The 17,265-nt window shown below is 47.0% G+C and overlaps 1 protein-coding gene across 1 annotated transcript in view; it reads right to left on the bottom strand.

Moving 5' to 3' along the window:
• Positions 1 to 184: 184 nt before the first annotated feature.
• The window catches only part of LMF2 (lipase maturation factor 2), a 34,303-nt gene continuing 17,222 nt past the window's right edge, over positions 185 to 17,265 (bottom strand). Inside the window, exons 8-14 of the mRNA XM_079992477.1 lie at positions 14,774 to 14,879; positions 12,381 to 12,477; positions 10,468 to 10,650; positions 8,312 to 8,480; positions 7,345 to 7,456; positions 4,826 to 4,934; positions 185 to 1,570 (exon numbers count right to left, since the gene is read on the bottom strand). Of these exons, the coding sequence (XP_079848603.1) occupies positions 1,208 to 1,570; positions 4,826 to 4,934; positions 7,345 to 7,456; positions 8,312 to 8,480; positions 10,468 to 10,650; positions 12,381 to 12,477; positions 14,774 to 14,879 (1,139 nt within the window). The 3' untranslated portion in view covers positions 185 to 1,207. The remainder of the gene's footprint in view (positions 1,571 to 4,825; positions 4,935 to 7,344; positions 7,457 to 8,311; positions 8,481 to 10,467; positions 10,651 to 12,380; positions 12,478 to 14,773; positions 14,880 to 17,265) is intronic.

Here is a 17,265-nt window from a genome sequence, read left to right as displayed (position 1 = left end):
ACAGCGCCACCCGCATCCAACTGGTAGAGTGCCGCAAAACTCAAGCAGAGGGTCAGAAAACCTGGCGCGGGTTTTGGATCCTCTGGGGGCGCCAGACTCCTCACATTCCCACTCCTGGAGCCCAGGTATACAAAACACCCCCTCACCCACCCAACCCCAAACACACACACAGGAGAAAGAGAGCTGGAATGTAAAGGCTTTATTTAGAAAATTATAGATCACTCTGTCTCTGGGCGCCGGCAGCGCACCTCCTTCCTTGGGGTGGGGGGTGGGGATCTGCTAGAGCCAACAAGCCCACCGAGGTTGCTGTTCAGGGCCCTCCCACTAGAGGGCAGCACAGGGGTGGGGGCGGCAAAGCCAATCTCACCTGCCCCCCAGGTGGAGGGGGGAAGGGAGGCACAATTGAGGTCAAGGCAAGGGCCAGGAAAATAGGGGGGGCTGGCCCAGAAAGAAGTTTGCGGGTTGAGGCAAGGCGGCCACTTCTGCTGCCCCTCTTTTTTGGGGGGGGTCACCCACCACCTCACAACAGTGCTCAGCAAGAGAGAAAGGGTTTTCCCCTGGAGGGGGGGGGGAGCTCCCTTGTAAATCTCCCACACCAAGACCAGCAGACTTTCACACCCAATGCCAGCTCCAGCAGCAGAGCCAAAAATCCAGAGGAGAGTGTGTTTTTTATCTAAAAATGAAGATTTTTTTTGGGGGGGGGGGGATAACATACTCCCCCCGCACCTGGTTTTCAGGCACTCAGCTCCTCGTGAGGAGCAGGAAGAGCCCCAAGAATGAAACCGCATTCAATAAGCAGCATCAAATAAAAGAGGGGGTTTTTTTGGGGGGGTGCAGAGGTGTCTTAAGAGGCCAAAGAGGCCTTTTGTTTAGCCTAGAACAGCCTCGTCCTTCGCCTTGAGAAGGGCTTAGGGGGGTCTCTGCCACTTCACGGGCAGCATCTGGGAAAAGCTTTGGGGTGCAGGGAAGGGAAAAGGTTCAACGGGCCCCCAGACCCGAAAGCCCTGTGCAGGTGAAGCGGAGCCCCCCCCAAACAGGAGGAGGAGCGGGGAGCGAGGGTCAAGAGAGATCCCCAAAGAGACCCGCACCCCAAAAATCTGCGGGCGTTTCTGGCCGAAAGCGGCAGGGCCCTGTGGGAGCATCCGTCAGCCCCTGGAATTTGGGATTGGGGGCACAGAATGGGGCACTCCTCCAGGAACAGCACCTATTATTTCTTCTTCTTGACGTTGCGGGGTCCGTCTGCGGGGGGCTCGGCCAGGCCCCTGGACTTCTCCGCTGCTGCTGCCTCCTTCCTCCTCACTTGCCCGTTCTTCTCGCTGGCGGCCGCCTGGTCTCCTCCGGCCCCGGTGTCCACTTCCGCCCGCTTGGTGCCCTTGGGCTTCCCAGGCCCGCTGGGGGCGCCCCCTGCCAGCAGCCAGCCCCCCGCCGCTCTCAGGAGGCAAATGGCAGCCCCCGTGAGGTACAGGGACCAGATGACGGCCGGGCCGCTGTACGGGTGGAGGTACTCTCGAACTCGCTGCAGGGCCGTCGATAGCGGGGCACCCGAGGCCCTCTTCGGAGAGGCCTTGTCCTACGAGGGAGGGAAGAAAGTGTTGGCAAGGCAAGGCCATAGCTCGAGAATCACAAAATTGGGACCTCCAAAGGCCATCCAGTCGAACCCACTGCAATGCAGGAATCTCACCTAAAGAATCCCTGGCAGGTGGCTCTGCTTAGAAACCTCCAAGGAGGGAGAGTCTACTACCTCTCCTGGGAGTCTGTCCCACTTGGTGTTGTTATTGTTGTTGTTGTTGTTGTTGTTGTTGTTGTTTATACCCCACCCATCTGGCTGGGTTTCCCCAGCCACTCTGGGCGGCTCCCAACAGAATATTAAAAACAGACTAAAACTTCAAACATTAAAAGCTTCTATAAACAGGGCTGCCTTCAGACATCTTCTAAAAGTCAGATCATTGTTTATTTCTTTGACATCTGGTGGGAAAGCATTCCACAGGGCGGGTGCCACCACCGAGAAGGCCCTCTGCCTGGTTCCTTGTAACCTCACTTCTTGCAGGGAGGGAACCGCCAGAAGGTCCTCGGAGCTGGACCTCAGTGTCTGGGCAGAATGATGGGGGTGGAGACGCTCCTTCAGGTCTACTGGGCCGAGGCCGTTTAGGGCTTTAAAGGTCAGCACCAACACCTTGAATTATGCCTGGAAACATACTGGGAGCCGATGTAGGTCTTTCAGGACTGGTGTTATGTAGTCTCTGCGGCCGCTCCCAGTCACCAGTCCAGCTGCCGAATTCTGGCTTAGTTGCAGTTTCCAGGTCACCTTCAAAGGTAGCCCCACGTAGAGCTTACAATATCGTGACAAAATTTTGCATGTCGTCTCAAGATCAAGGAGCAACTTGGAGAACAGCTGGACACCATTCTAAATCAAGGCTGTACTTTTCCAAACTGCATTGGTTTTAGCTACTGATTTCAAAACTGCCCTAATTTGGGAATGGGGGTTCTTAATATTCAAACCCATGCAATACAGGGATCTCTGCTCTCATTGTCAGAAAGTTCTTCCTGATGTTTAGCTGCACTTCTGCTGTGGGATGAGCAGGGGAACATCTAGCGAACACGAATGGTTTGGCTTTCACGCAAACAGAACGGAGGAAAAGAATTTATTTTACAAAAAAGAATTATCGATTTATTGTAGATTGATCATTAGTCGGTTAACCTCACTTGTAGGTATTGCAAATGTTAAAAGACTGTACGTGCAGGAACTGGCAAGGGGATAGCTGATGGCTGATAATGGTTTTTTTTAAATAATAATAATGATAATAATACTGTAATATAATTGTAAGGAATGCTATGCGAATTAGGAATAACTTGGGAAATAATGCAGAAGCAAAAAAGAAACTTTGGACACATCAAGAATGGAGGCGGGAAGCCAATTTTTGGAAAAATTGTATTAAATTTGTTTTAACATGGGTGATTTGGTAAAAATTTGGAAAATCAATAAAAAGGATTTGGCAGGGCAGGGGGCTCTCCCCACAAAGCGTGAGGAAGCAATCTCCCATCATCAAGCTGCTGAACCCCCCCCTCCCTTTTTCTGGGAGGCAAGTGGGAAAAGAAATGGGGGAGGGCAGGCACCCGAGCCAGGGAAGGCAGCAGGGAATCTCGTCTTCTGCCGGGGCAAAGGGGAGCCACACAGGGCTCTCTCCCCCCACAACACTACCCCACTGAAAGGTTCAGGACAGGTCAAAGAAAGTCCTTCTTTACGCAGTCAGAGTTAACCTGTGGAACTCCCTCCCACAGGAAGCAGTGAAGGCGGCTTTAATAGAGGGTGGGACAAATTCCTGGAGGAGGAGAGGGCTCTGGGTGGCTCCTAGCCAGGATGGCTCTGCCCTGGCCTCCACAGCTGAGGGAAGCCATGCTTCTGAATCGCTGTCACTGGAAAACACAGGACGGGAGAGGAGCTCCTGTGTTCGAATCCTGTTTGCAGGTTTCATTTTGGGACAGCTGGATGGCCCCTGTCGGAAGAGACCCTGAGGATCATCTAGAACAGCCCCAGGGCCGGATTTAGGTTGGATGAGGCCCTAAGCGACTGAAGGTCATGGGGCCCTTGATATGTCCAGCTGTCCTTTGCCAACAACAAATGGTCGCTGTTTTTTGTGTTGAATATATGCTGTATGGTCACTGATGGACCTAATAGGTATCTAAAGCTATTTGCATATAAGAAAAAATGTGTTTTATCAAAGTAATTGCTGAACAATTAAGATGAAGTATATTAATAGTGAAATACAATTAAGAAGAAGTACATATTACTAGTGAAATAATGATTAAGATCTAACTTAAAATGATTTTTTATTCATAACAAACTTAATAATGCAAACACATTAAAGGTAAAGGTAAAGGTACCCCTGCCCGTACGGGCCAGTCTTGACAGACTCTGGGGTTGTGCGCCCATCTCACTCAAGAGGCCGGGGGCCAGCGCTGTCCGGAGACACTTCCGGGTCACGTGGCCAGCGTGACAAAGCTGCATCTGGCGAGCCAGAGCCGCACACGGAAACGCCGTTTACCTTCCCACTGGTAAGCGGTCCCTATTTATCTACTTGCACCCGGAGGTGCTTTCGAACTGCTAGGTTGGCAGGCGCTGGGACCGAGCAGCGGGAGCGCACCCCGCCGCGGGGATTTGAACCGCCGACCTTTCGATCGGCAAGCCCTAGGCGCTGAGGCTTTTACCCACAGCGCCACCCGCGTCCCTTGCAAACACATTAGCATTGGGCAATAACAAAAGTTCCTTTAGAAACACAGTTTACAAAGACTCAATCTAGTCTCTAGAAACTTGCTAGAACATGAAATAATAATAGCCAGATGGGCTGGGTATAAATAATAGCTGTAATTATATGATGCAAATAATTATAAAGAGCAGAATGTAGGCACCCTCTATATAGAAGTGAGCAAACCAGTGATATTTGAGGGAGCAGGCTAGCAGGCGGGGCCCATGACTTACATCACAGGAGCCTACACAACACAAAACACTGTTGCTGTATGTAGGCTTTATTTTATTTGCTTTTTTATCTTATATTTTGGAAATGTACATCCAGTTTTTTTCCCTTTAATTTTTGGGGGCCCCCAAGAGAGAGGGACCCTATGCTAGAGCCTGTTGAGCTTATACGTAAATCTGGCAGGAACAGGCAGTTGCCCCAGACAGGGATCAAACCTGCAACCTTGGCATCATCAGCACCACGCTCTAACCAATGGAACTATCCAAGCCCGATGCTCCCCCGTTCCTCCTGTGCTCATGCACCCCTCCTCACCCTCTTGAAAGGGCACAGATGCTCCTTGCCTCTCGGCTCACCTTAAGCCCATGTTGGACCAAGAGGTTGTCCAGGACGGGGTCGCCGAGGAAGACAGCTGGGTAGAATTCCTCCTGCCACTGCCGTCTCCACCACCGCTGAGGGAGGGACCTGCAAGGGGGCAGGAAGTGGGAGAATAACTGGGTGCCCTCTTCACACCTTGGATCAAATCTATGCTTCCAGGTGCCATAAGAAAGCTGCAGAGATAGCGCAGGATAGTGTGCACCCTGGAAATGATCTCTTTCAGCTTCTGCCTTCTGGAAGAAGGTGCAGGGTTATAAAGACTAGGACTAGGAGAAACAGTTTCTATCCAAATGCGATTTTGGTTTTAACCACAGTGTATGGTAGCACGTCAAAGGGCAAGTAGATAAATAGGTACTGCTCCGGCGGGAAGGTAAACGGCGTTTCCGTGCGCTGCTCTGGTTTGCCAGAAGCGGCTTAGTCCTGCTGGCCACATGATTGGTTAGCTGTATGCCGGCTCCCTTGGCCTGTAAAGCGAGATGAGTGCCGCAACCCCAGAGTTGGTCACGACTGGACCTAATGGTCAGGGGTCCCTTTACCTTTAAGGTAGTGTCTATGGGAGTATATTGTATTTAATTATGGGGTATCAGAGTTTTTAGGGAGCTAACCAGGCTGGGATAGCTGAGATAGCAGGCTTGTTGGTTTCTGAATGTATGATGTAGATTGTCAATTTCGTTGTTCTGCATGGGACAATGACAATAAAGATATTGTTATTGTTCAGATGCGTTTGTGGTCCACAACCCCACCCATCCTGCACCCGTATCCTGGGGGCAGGAGGCAGAATTCTGCAAAATCTGTTATCGGCTTCACGTACGCGAGGATACGCAGCCTGAGCAAAGAACTAGCAAGAACCAGGCAGAGGGGAAGCCTAATGCTGGCTGCTAGAGGGGGAAACGGCACAAGGAGGGTTCTGCGAGTAGAGTAAAAACAAAAACGGGTTGAGCAAGTGTTTCAAAGGACTGTGGTTGGATAATAATAATAATAATAATAATAATTTATTATTTATACCCCGCCCATCTGGCTGGGCCTCCCCAGCCACTCTGGGCGGCTTCCAAAAGAATATTAAAATACTATGATACATCAAACATTAAAAGCATCCCTGAACAGGGCTGCCTTCAGATGTCTTCTAAAAGTCTGGTAGTTGTTGTTCTCTTTGACATCTGGTGGGAGGGCATTCCACAAGGAGGGCGCCACTACCGAAAAGGCCCTCTGCCTGGTTCCCTGTAACTTGGCTTCTCGCAGTGAGGGAACCGCCAGAAGGCCCTTGGTGCTGGACCTCAGTGTCCGGGTAGAACGATGGGGGTGGAGACGCTCCTTCAGGTATACTGGACCGAGGCCGTTTAGGGCTTTAAAGGTCAGCACCAACACTTTGAATTGTGCTCGGAAACGTACTGGATGAGGGGAATGGTGGAGTGAGGGAGTGGCAGAAGTGTGGGAGCAGTCAAATACAACATTCCTTGTTTGCCTAGAATGGACATGCAAGGGGATGTTGGTCCAGACAGTCAAAACTTCCTGTTCCTCCTGGCTGGAGAATCCTTCCTTTTGCATGTGACAGAAGGTGGGCGTGACCTACCTGTCCAGGTAACAAAAGGAGGAGTCACACAGAACACTTCTCACTTTTTGACTTCCTTCTTCGTTTGACCAGCCTTCAGCTAGGACTGCTCTGCTGGCTCTCAGCTAGCAGAAGCACTGGGACTATTCCCCCATATGGGGCAGATCCACATGTACCTATTTGTAACTAACTCTGCCTTCAGGAATCCAGCTCTGAACTGATGTGAGTAAACTTCTTTTATTGACTTTGAATAGGATTGTGGCATCTTTATTCTTTTAAGAGGGATTCAAGGGAACTTAGCAGGAATGTGCAATTCAAACTGAGACAGACTGAATTGTATAATAGTGAGAGGCTCACACGAGCCTGCAACCAGCTATCTGCTGTGCATGTAAAAAGGGGAATATAAGTCTGCTACATAAAGGAACTTGTTAGCGCAAGTTAAAAGGGTAAAGGTACCCCTAACTGTTAGCTCCAGTCGCAGACGACTCTCATTTTGCTCTATAGGCCAAGGGAGCCGGCGTTTGTCCACAGACAGCTTCCAGGTCATGTGGCCAGCAGGACTAAGCCGCTTCTGGCGAACCAGAGCAGCGCATTGAAACGCCGTTTACCTTCCCGCCGGAATGGTACCTATTTATCTACTTGCACTTTGATGTGCTTTCGAACTGCTAGGTTGGCAGGAGGTGGGACAGAGCAACGGGAGCTCATCCTGTCACCGGGTTTTGAACCGCCAACCTTCTGATCAGCGAGCCCTAGGCTCTGTGGCTTAACCCACAGTGCCACCCGCACCCTTAGCGCAAGTTAGGAAGGATATTAATAAACAATATATTAATAAACAATATATCCTCTCCTGCCTCCCTGAACATTCCCACGAGAAGATGGTCGAGGAGAGGACGAAACAGCCCTGAAGGATTCCCCGCCCTCTCCCAGAAAGCGCTGCGTGTCACTCACCAATCCTGGCCGGCGTCCGTGAACCAGTATTTGTACAGCTGAGCCCGGATGTAGGTTGGGGGTTTGGAGCTGAAGGGGTATTTGGAGTCGTCCGCCTGCACAAGATGGATCACTGTGGGAGGGAAAGGAAGTTTTTTCAGGCCCAATGGGTCCAGATGTCCCACCCACTTAGACCCACGGGGCTTTTGTGGGTTTAGGATAAGAACTGGGTCTGCCACCTTGAGCTCCTTTGGAAAACAAGGTGGGATATACAAATGCAATCACAAACGATATTCCGGATAATCAAAGGAAGGTTTTCCTCTGTGCGACAACTACTGCCAGGATGCTCATAGCCAAAAAAATTTGAAAGGGAGAAAAATTCCATCAATAAAAAAGTGGCAAATTAAATTTTGTGAATATATACATCTGGCAAGACTCATAGCATTCATAAGGGGACAATTGGACCAAAAATTAGTAAAAGAATGGGACTGTGCTAAAGAGTATATGAAAAAATATTGTTCTGGAGTAAGTATATTGGTATGTAACGAATGAAGCTTTGCAGGGTTAAAGAAAGTGAAAAATAGTGGAAAAAGTATATAGAGATAATCTACATTACCCACAATAATTTAGAAAGAGTAAAAATTTTGAGGTCTTAGAACAAAGGAAGGAAGTCAATATGTGTATATGTATGTAATGATTAGAATGATGATAAGGTTTTATTTGTAGATGTGTTGTTTTTTTGGTTGTTTCTTTTTCTTGTTTGTATTGCTTTATTTTGGATTTAATGTTTGTAGCTTCTGTTCTAATTTTGCATTGAAAATAAAAAAAAAAATCTTTTTTTTTTTTTAAATGCAACAAATGAACCAACAGCAATAATAACAGAAGGCAGAATTGGACAAACAGCTTGATTAGGAGAAGCTGTAGTAAGTCTTCAGAATTCTGTAAAATGTGGGAAATGGCCGTTCTCCGACTCTTTCCCTCCTCTCACCTTCTTTCTTGCCCTGTAGGAGGCGGTAGACGAAACCTGTGAACCAGGGGCTGTGCGCTTGGGGAGCCAGGGCGGCAAACCACATCTGCCAGTCAAGGCGCGGCTGGTGTGGGGTCACCACAGGGGGGGCAGCGCTGACGTTGCCCGGTTTGTACATGAACTCAATCTCCTGCGGGCAAGAGGGAGAGAGAGGCACTAATCACACACACATCGCCTGAAGCCTTATATCCCAGCTCAGTGAGGTTCATTGGACGACCACGGGAAAGTGAGCCTTTGGGTGTCGTCGGCCCAGTCCTGTGGGACTCCCTGCCACTTGACACCCAGCAGGTGCCTCCCAAGCAAACTTTTGAATGCCTGCTGAAAACTTCTATATTCCTCCAGGCTTAAGCAGGCAATTAAGAACATAGCAAACCACTTTGCTACGTATTTCTATAACACAGGGATGCACAAATATCTTTACAAATGATATACAGTGGAACCTTGGCTCTCAAACATAATCTGTTCTGGGAGGCCGTTCGACTCCTGAAACCATTCGAAAAACAAGGCGCGGCTTCCAATTGACTGCAGGAGCTTCCTGAGCTCAAGCGGAAGCTGTGTCGGATGTTCGGCTTCCGAAAAATGTTCAGAAACCTGAACACTCACTTCCGGGTTTGCGGAGTTCGGGAGCCAAAACGTACAAGTACCAAGGCGTTTGAGAACCAAGGTACGACTGTACATAAATGAATATACATATATGTGATACATATAAATGAAGCCACCCAAAGCCCCAGGCTGCTGTGCTTCCACCGCCAGCTGCCTCCGAAGTCAGACAAATGACTCATTTGTCTGCCCCAGCTTGTGCCTGTCCTCCATGAGGTCTAGCACCTCGTGCAAGCATTGTTTTGCCAAAGTCCATGGACGGCATCAGCAGCTGCAGGCAGAAGAGAGGCCCAAATTCTCCTCCAAGAGGAGGATAAAAGTGCGTGGTCTAAAATTGCGTGCGCCATAAACTCCTCTCCTGCGGTCTCCACCCACACCAGCTTCTCACAATGGGCTTTATTAAAGAAAAAGGGTAATTGGACAGCGTCTGAAGGACTTAGAGCAACAGAACAATCTGGCCATCATAAAGAAATTCTGTCCTTGGTATGCCTTTTCAGTTTGATTCCCTGGCACCATATTTGAATAAATTAACTATCCCAAAATACAGACGTGCCTTTGCACTGGCCAGACTGGATGGGATGCCCTCTGCCGTACTTGAGGGCAGATACCAAAAGATTCCAACTGAGAAACGACTCTGCCCCTGTGGAGATGGCAGTCTGGAAACAGTGGCTCATGTTCTCCTGTCCTGTCCCCTTTGCAAAGATCTGAGGAATGAGACCATCACCTCACTCTTACTTACCATCCCAGGCTGCCCATCTGAGGCCACATTGGTCTTTCTGTTATCAGATCAAAAGAATCAGACAATAATCTTGGTCATTTGATTGCCCTTTTTACCCATTGTTGTCTTTTTAACTGCATACCGTATTTTTCGCTGTATAAGACTCACCTAGTTTTTGGAAGAGGAAAACAAGGGAGGGGGGGAATTCTGAATCCCAGAAGCCAGGGCAGCCAGTGGGATCGCAGCACAGCGATCTTGCTTGCTGTCCTGGCTTATGGGATAGCCGCGCACAGCCTCTCCTGGGCAAGGGGAACCTTCATATTTCAATATTGTTGTATTTTAATCTTGTTTTTAAGTTGTATTCATTCAAATTGTTTTTATTATTGCTTGTTAGCCACCCTGAGCCCGGCCTTGGCTGGGGAGGGCGGGGTATAAATAAAAAATATTATTATTATTATTCATTATTATTATTATCCCCTGCCCAGGAGAGGCTGCGCGTGGCTAAGGCTCCACTAAGAGCCGCGCTCCCTTTAAAGAGTGCGTTGAGTGTGCCCTTCTCCCTCCTCGGAGAAAAGCCCCCAAGAGCCGAATACACACTCCGCACGGCTCTTTAAAGGGAGCGTTGAGCAGAGCCTTCCACCTGTATTCACTCCATAAGATGTACACACATTTCCCCTTACTTTTTAGGAGGGGAAAAGTGTGTCTTATAGAGCGAAAAATACGGTATATTGCTTGTTTTATGTTGCCATGGCTGTTGGCTAATGCGAATAAAGTTTATCTATCTATCTCCATGAATTACCGTCCACGTTTCCTTGTCATAGCTGCCTTCCAAGACCACCTCGGGACGTCCGCCGACCCCCGTCATCCGCCGGAAGAGGCCGTAGGAGTTGGCAAGCTGGTAGCGGTCGACAGCGCTGAAGAGCTGGTGGACGCTGGGCCAGAGTTTCCCGTTGGACTCGTACTCAATGTAGGTGAAGGGGACCTGGGGCGAGAGAGAGAGCAAGGAGGGGAGGGGTTTTTTGGGGGGGTCAGCCTCTCCAGGAGACAACGTTGCAGCAACAGGAGCGGCAAGAGCTTAGCCGTCCAAAAAACATGCATTGTATATGTGGAACCCTGTCTCTGAATGAATGAAGCCCAGTGTTATAAGAAAAAATTGCTCCTTTTTCCCTTATGGCGTATCCAAGAGCCCATATAGAGTCCTTAAGTGGGTTCCCTATCTGTAGGAGAAAAGAACAGAGGCCAAGCAGAGAATATTGAGAAGCAAAGCGGCTAGTAAGACTTGACGTTTTCATCCCCCCAAAAGTTTTTGATTTGAGTTTCTACTGAAAAGAGGATGCATTTTAATGTTATATTTTAATCTTGTTTTTAAGTTGTATTTCAATCAATTGTTTTTAGCCGCCCTGAGCCCGGTCATGGCTGGGGAGGGTGGGGTATAAATAAAATTTAATAAGAATAAGAATAATCTTTATTAAATTGTTGCAACAGGGTCCCCCAGTCACCCCACGTAGGAGGGAGGAGGGACCCTGAAAATTGGTGTGCAAGCTCTTATATAGACTTTTGAAATTGCCTCCCCTGTAGCTCAAGACCACCCCCAAAAAACATCATACATGCATCACAGAAAGAGGTGGTCCCCAGCAGATTTTTTGAGTGTGTTGCTTCTCTCCTGTCTGCCAGGATACCTGATAATGCCTTATTATTATCAGATTGCCTTTTCCGGGTAGCCTGGCCATTTCTTGGAGATGGTAAACACTTAGTTCCTGAATCTCTTACACACATTGAGAGAGTGTGCTCAGCTTAACAAATACTTGCCAGACTGTATTTACAGGGAGGTGTAAGCAGCTCCTACAGTCCAAAGACAATTGGGAAGCTTTCCCCATTTCCTTCCTCCTGGCAGAAAAATCTTTGAGGTCAAATTGGGAGAGTCAAAATGGCTTCAGGATTGTTCTCCTGTACTATTTCAGAGACACGGTTTATATACTTATGTACGTGTTTGCCTCGTACATTTATGAACATTTATTTCATATATGTAAATGTAAAGGGACCCCTGGCCATTAGTTCCAGTCGTGGCTGACTCTGGGGTTGCGGCACTCATCTCGCTTTATTGGCCAAGGGAGCCGGCGTACAGCTTCTGGGTCATGTGGCCAGCATGACTAAGCCGCTTCTGGGGAACCAGAGCAGCACATGGAAACGCCGTTTACCTTCCCGCTGGAGCGGTACCTATTTATCTACTTGCACTTTAACGTGCTTTTGAACTGCTAGGTTGGCAGGAGCAGGGACTGAGCAACGGGAGCTCACCCCATCGCGGGGATTCGAACCGCTGACCTTCTGATCGGCAAGTCCTAGGCTCAGGGGTTTAACCCACAGCGCCACCCACATCCCCTTTCATATATGTAAGACCTTAGAATTCCTATAACACCAGGAATCCCCACCACTAGAGATTCCTTTCCAAGTGAGAGCAACTGTTGGGGGGGGTTTGCTTCCCCCCAATTTGCTTTAAAAGGAAACAACAGGACAATATATTCATTCCACGGTGAGATGCAAGGTTCATATTTATACAAAAAGGACCCCTCCCTCCCACTTCTCTTTCCCCTGCCATCGTTCAAAGGTGCCATTTTTCTTTTATTTTTTCCTGAGTTGGCACACTTGGCGGCAGCTTTCGAGGCCCACGCAGGACGTCATCTCTTTCCCCAAGCTGTCGCCTGATTTACTCACCAGGCTGATGGTAAACATCCCGAGAGCCGCAGTGGCGAAGATGGCCCACTGGGTGGCGCTCCAGAGCTTCCAGAAAAAGCCACGGGTGCAAGCACTCCTATGCGGGGGGGGGGGGGGGGAGGGAGAAAGAGGACAAATAAAGGGGGCTGCATATTAACTTCTGCCATCTCTTTTTTATTTTATTTTACAGTTCAAGTTTTTATTCGTTTATAAACAATACATCTAATCACCTCGAAACACCAAAACTCAAAAGCATTACGAACAAACCACCGCCAAAAAAGGATAATATGTAACTGAAAAAGGAAAAAATAAAGTAATATTCTTCTCCACCTGATGACTTCTTCTGCCTCCTTTATTTCCTTGTTAACTGCACCTGGTTGTTTTTTTTAGTAAACTTAACCAATATTAAATGTTGTTTGTATTCTTTTTAAACTTGTGTTATTACAAGAGTTAATCAAAGAATATTAAGGATTTGATGTGGGGACAATGTTCTTTTAAATATAGTCTACAAATGTCCCATTCTTTGTTAAAATTTTGGATGAACCGGTCCCTGACCTTTTCTGTCATGTTTCTAATTCTATATACAGTGGTACCTGGGTTCTCAAACGCCTTGGCACTCAAACAACTTGGAACCCAAACACTGCAAACCCAGAAGTGTTCCGTTTTGCGAACTTTTTTCAGAAGCCAAACATGCTCTGTTTTGAGTGTTACACTTCTGATTTGAGTGCCACACTTCCGTTTTGAGTGTTACTCCGAGGTCTGTCTGTTTTTGCCATATATTTTGTGTTCTTGTGGCTCTTTTTTTGTTTTTGTGACTGTGTGGAACCCAGTTCAGCTGACTGACTGATTGATTGTGTGACTGCAGTACAATGATTATTGCTTTCATTTTATGGATATAAAATAGTGGTCTCGTTAGATAGTAAAATTCATGTTAAATTGCTGTTTTGGGGGTGGTTTTTAAAAATCTGGAACGGATTAATCCATTTGTCATTACTTTCTATGAGAAAGCGCGCCTTGGTTTTGGAACGCTTTGGTTTTGGAGCGGACTTCCGGAACGGATTAATTTTGAGAACCAAGGTACCACTGTGCTCAAACAATTTAACCTCCCATTCCTCTTTAGTTAGTGTTTTATCTCCTTTCTACTCTTCCGCTATCAGCATTAACTTGTGCCATCTTAACCATGCGTGGCTGAAACGGTGCTCATTAAATGTATGCAAGGCGGAGAGCTAAAAAAATGCTCTTTTTGCGCTCCTTTTGAATTCCTGCAAGACTGCTAAAAAGACAGAGCAGGGCCCAAACTCTTAATCCTAAAAAATACACTGGCACAGAAGGTGGTTTAAGGCAGATGTGGGAAGCGGATTGGCAGGTGGCTATCAAGAAAGGGCAGGGGCCCCCGTCACGCAATGAGAGCTAGATGAGACACTCGAAGGGTGGGAGAACGAGGCCACAGTGTCCTAATCTCCGATTACAGATAGGTAGCCGTGTTGGTCTGCCACAGTCAAAACAAAAAAATTCCTTCCAGTAGCACCTTAAAGACCAACTAAGTCAGTTCTTGGTATGAGCTTTCGTGTGCATGCACACTTCTTCAGATACACTGAAACAGAAGTCACCAGACCCTTCTATATAGTGAGAAGGTGGGGAGGGGTATTACTCAGAAGGGTGGTGGGAATGGGTGATTGGCAGATAGCTGTGATGAGCCTGTTGACGACTCTTAACGACTGCAATAGGTCTTACAGGAAAAAGCAAGGGGTGAAAAGGTGAAAAATGGCTTTGTCATGTATAATGAGATAAGAATCCAAGGTCTTTGTTCAGACCAGGTCTCTCCATGGTTTTAAGTTTGGTGATAAGTTGCAATTCAGCAGCTTCTCTTTCCAGTCTATTTCTGTCTTGTGATTCCTGATGTCCGATTTATGTCCGTTTATTCTTTGGCGTAAGGTCTGGCCTGTTTGTCCAATATAGAGAGCTGAAGGACACTGTTGCCAACAGTGTCGGACATCAGGAATCACAAGACAGAGAAACCAGTAGGAGAACACTTCAATCTCCCAGGACATTCTATACAAGATCTCAAAGTAGCTGTTTTACTACAAAGGAATTTCAGAAATAGACTGAAAAAAGCCATTTTTCACCTTTTCACCACTGTACATTAGAACTGAAAAATATATAAAATGCTATAATATAAAGGTTAGTTTTGAAACCCAAGGGGTGGGAGGGAAGGAAGTCAACAGGCTCTAAGGAGCCAAAGAAGTAGACAAGAATGATGTGATTATATATGTTTAAATGGAAAAGTAATAAAAATTAATTTTAAAAAAAGAAAAGAAAGAAGGCAGCAGGGACACTGCCAAGGCCTTTCCCCCAAAAGACACCACTTGCACGTTTACCTGTGAGGCACTCACCTGTAACCAGCCTGAAGGATCTCCCAGACCAGAGAGGCAAGCCCGATGGCCGCCAGAGGGAGGGTCACCATCCGCAACCACAGCATGAACTCGTGGTAGGTGAAAGCTGGAGAGAGACAGAGAAGTCGTCCACATACGTGAAAAAGCCGGGAGCAGGGGCGACAAGCCCCCAGCCCGAAGGACAGCGAACGTCAAACTAAGAATCAGAGAACAGTAGGCACCCCTATGGTGTCTCCGGAGATAGACGGGGGCCCAATACAGAACCACAAACGCATCCTTTCGGAAAGATTCCTGACTCAGTGCTAGGGCATCTGCTTGGCATGCAGAATGTCCCAGGTTCAGACCCTGATGGTCTCTCCAGGCAGGACTAGCACAGGCCCTGCCTGAAACCTTGCTGAGCTGCTGGCAGTCCGTGTTGGTAGTACTGAGCTGGATGGACCAGGTGTCTTCCTCAATGCAAGGCAGATCCCCATGCTCCGCATTCAAAAGAACTCAGTTTTTGAATGTGGCAGCATCTACACTGCGGAACTCCCTGCCTATTGATAGCAGGCCGGCACCGGCACTTCACTTTTTTCGGGGCCTCCTAAAAACGTTTTCGTTCAGACAAGCCTCTCCTGATGTTTACAGAGTTGGTGCAAGCTCTGTTTTTGGCCTATCATCATTTTAACTTCTGGAATGCATTAAATTATTGTTGCTCTTTTTTCTGGGTGGTAATTTTATTGCTTTACCTTATTTTTGTAAACCGTGTTGAGCGGTTTTTTATTATTAAAAAAATACAAGCAAACAGTGTACACATTTTATGAAAGAGAGAATGTTCCCACGAATTGAACGATTTCCTTTATGGTATTCAATTTTCCTGGTGCCCAAATTGGCACATTTTGACCTTAGATCATCAGGATTGATTTCCAGACCCTTGATCATCTTTGTCGCCCTCCTCCCCCCACCTTGCAGCTTGTCAACAATCTTCTGAAACTGTGGTGCCCAGAACTGGACACAGCATTCCAGGTGTGGTCTGACCAAGGCAGAATAGAGATGGACCATTACTCCCTTTGATCTGGACACTAGACTTCTGTTGAAGTTACTGTTCATTGTCATCAATGGCAAAAGCCACACATTCCTTCCATAGGAAAAAAAAACAGTGCAAAGCCCTTCACTATTTATATGGATATTCTCAAGGGCTGGATTTAGGTTTGATGAAGCCCTCAGCTACTGAAGGTAATGGGGCCCTTGATATGTCCAGCTGTCCTTTGTCAACAACAAATTGTAACTGTTTTTGTGTGTGGAATATATGCTATATGGTAATTTATGGACCCAATAGGCATCTCAAGCCATTTGCACATGTTGCCGTGCACCCAGTCCATGCAGAATGTAGGCACCCTATATATAGAAAGGAGCAAACCAGTGATATTTGAGGGAACAGGCTAGCAGGCGGGGCCCATGACTTGCATCATAGAAGCCTATGCAACACACAAACACTGTTCCTGTATGCAGGTTTCCTTTTGTTTTTTATCTTATATTTTGGAAATGTACATCCAGGTTTTATTTCCTTTAATTTTTTGGGGGCCCCCAAGAGAGTGGGGCCCTAAGGTATAGCTCTAAGCTATAGCTTGTTTAGCTTCTACGTAAATCTGGCACTGGCATATTCTATTTTCATTCTGCCACGATTATGCCAGCAATTTGCTCCCCGACGTTTCTTTTTAAAAATTCTTTATTACAAAATAATTTACATAGAACATAAACACAATGAAAAACAACAAACAGACTAACAACACCTCATTTGACATTATATACCCTTTAACTTCCGATACACCTCAGTGTGCTTTTTATACCTTACTAGTCAATACGCACTTGATTTTTTATTATTCTTTTTGGTTAATTATCAGGGAGGGAATTTTTATAATTTCCTTAAACTTCAAGATTCAGTCCAAATCTGTCAGGAGATTTGTGCTATTACAGTACTTTTTAAGATATTCTTTGAATATTGTCCAAATGTTCATTGTCCAACAGAAAACAGTAAATACCTGATGAAGAGAGCACAGCAGAGGTTATATTTTCTGAGAATCCTCCGGAAAAACAATCTGTCAAAGGACATTTTACCATTGTACTGTTGAGAGTGTATTAACTTATGGTCTGTGTGTGTGTGGTTTGGGAGCTGCACGGTCAGGGAAAAAACAACGCTGTCCAGGGTTGTAAAGACTGCGGAGAGAATAATTGGGTGCCCTCTTCCCACCTTGGATCAAATCTACGCTTCCAGGTGCCATAAGAAAGCTGCAGAGATAGCGCAGGATAGTGCGCACCCCGGAAATGATCTCTTTCAGCTTCTGGCTTCTGGAAGAAGGTACAGGGTTATAAAGACCAGGACTTTCCGCCTGAGAGACAGTTTCTAACCAAATGCGATTTTGGTTTTAAACGCAGTGTAAGGTAGTCTCTATGGGAGTATATTGTATTTAATTATGGGGTATCAAGAGTTTTTAGGGGCAAACCAGGCTGGG

The sequence above is a fragment of the Podarcis cretensis genome (assembly GCF_951804945.1).
Source record: "Podarcis cretensis genome assembly, chromosome: 10".
Lineage (NCBI taxonomy): Eukaryota > Metazoa > Chordata > Lepidosauria > Squamata > Lacertidae > Podarcis > Podarcis cretensis.
The sequence above is the reverse complement of the archived record's forward strand: the minus strand, read 5'-3'. Positions and strand labels throughout refer to the sequence as shown.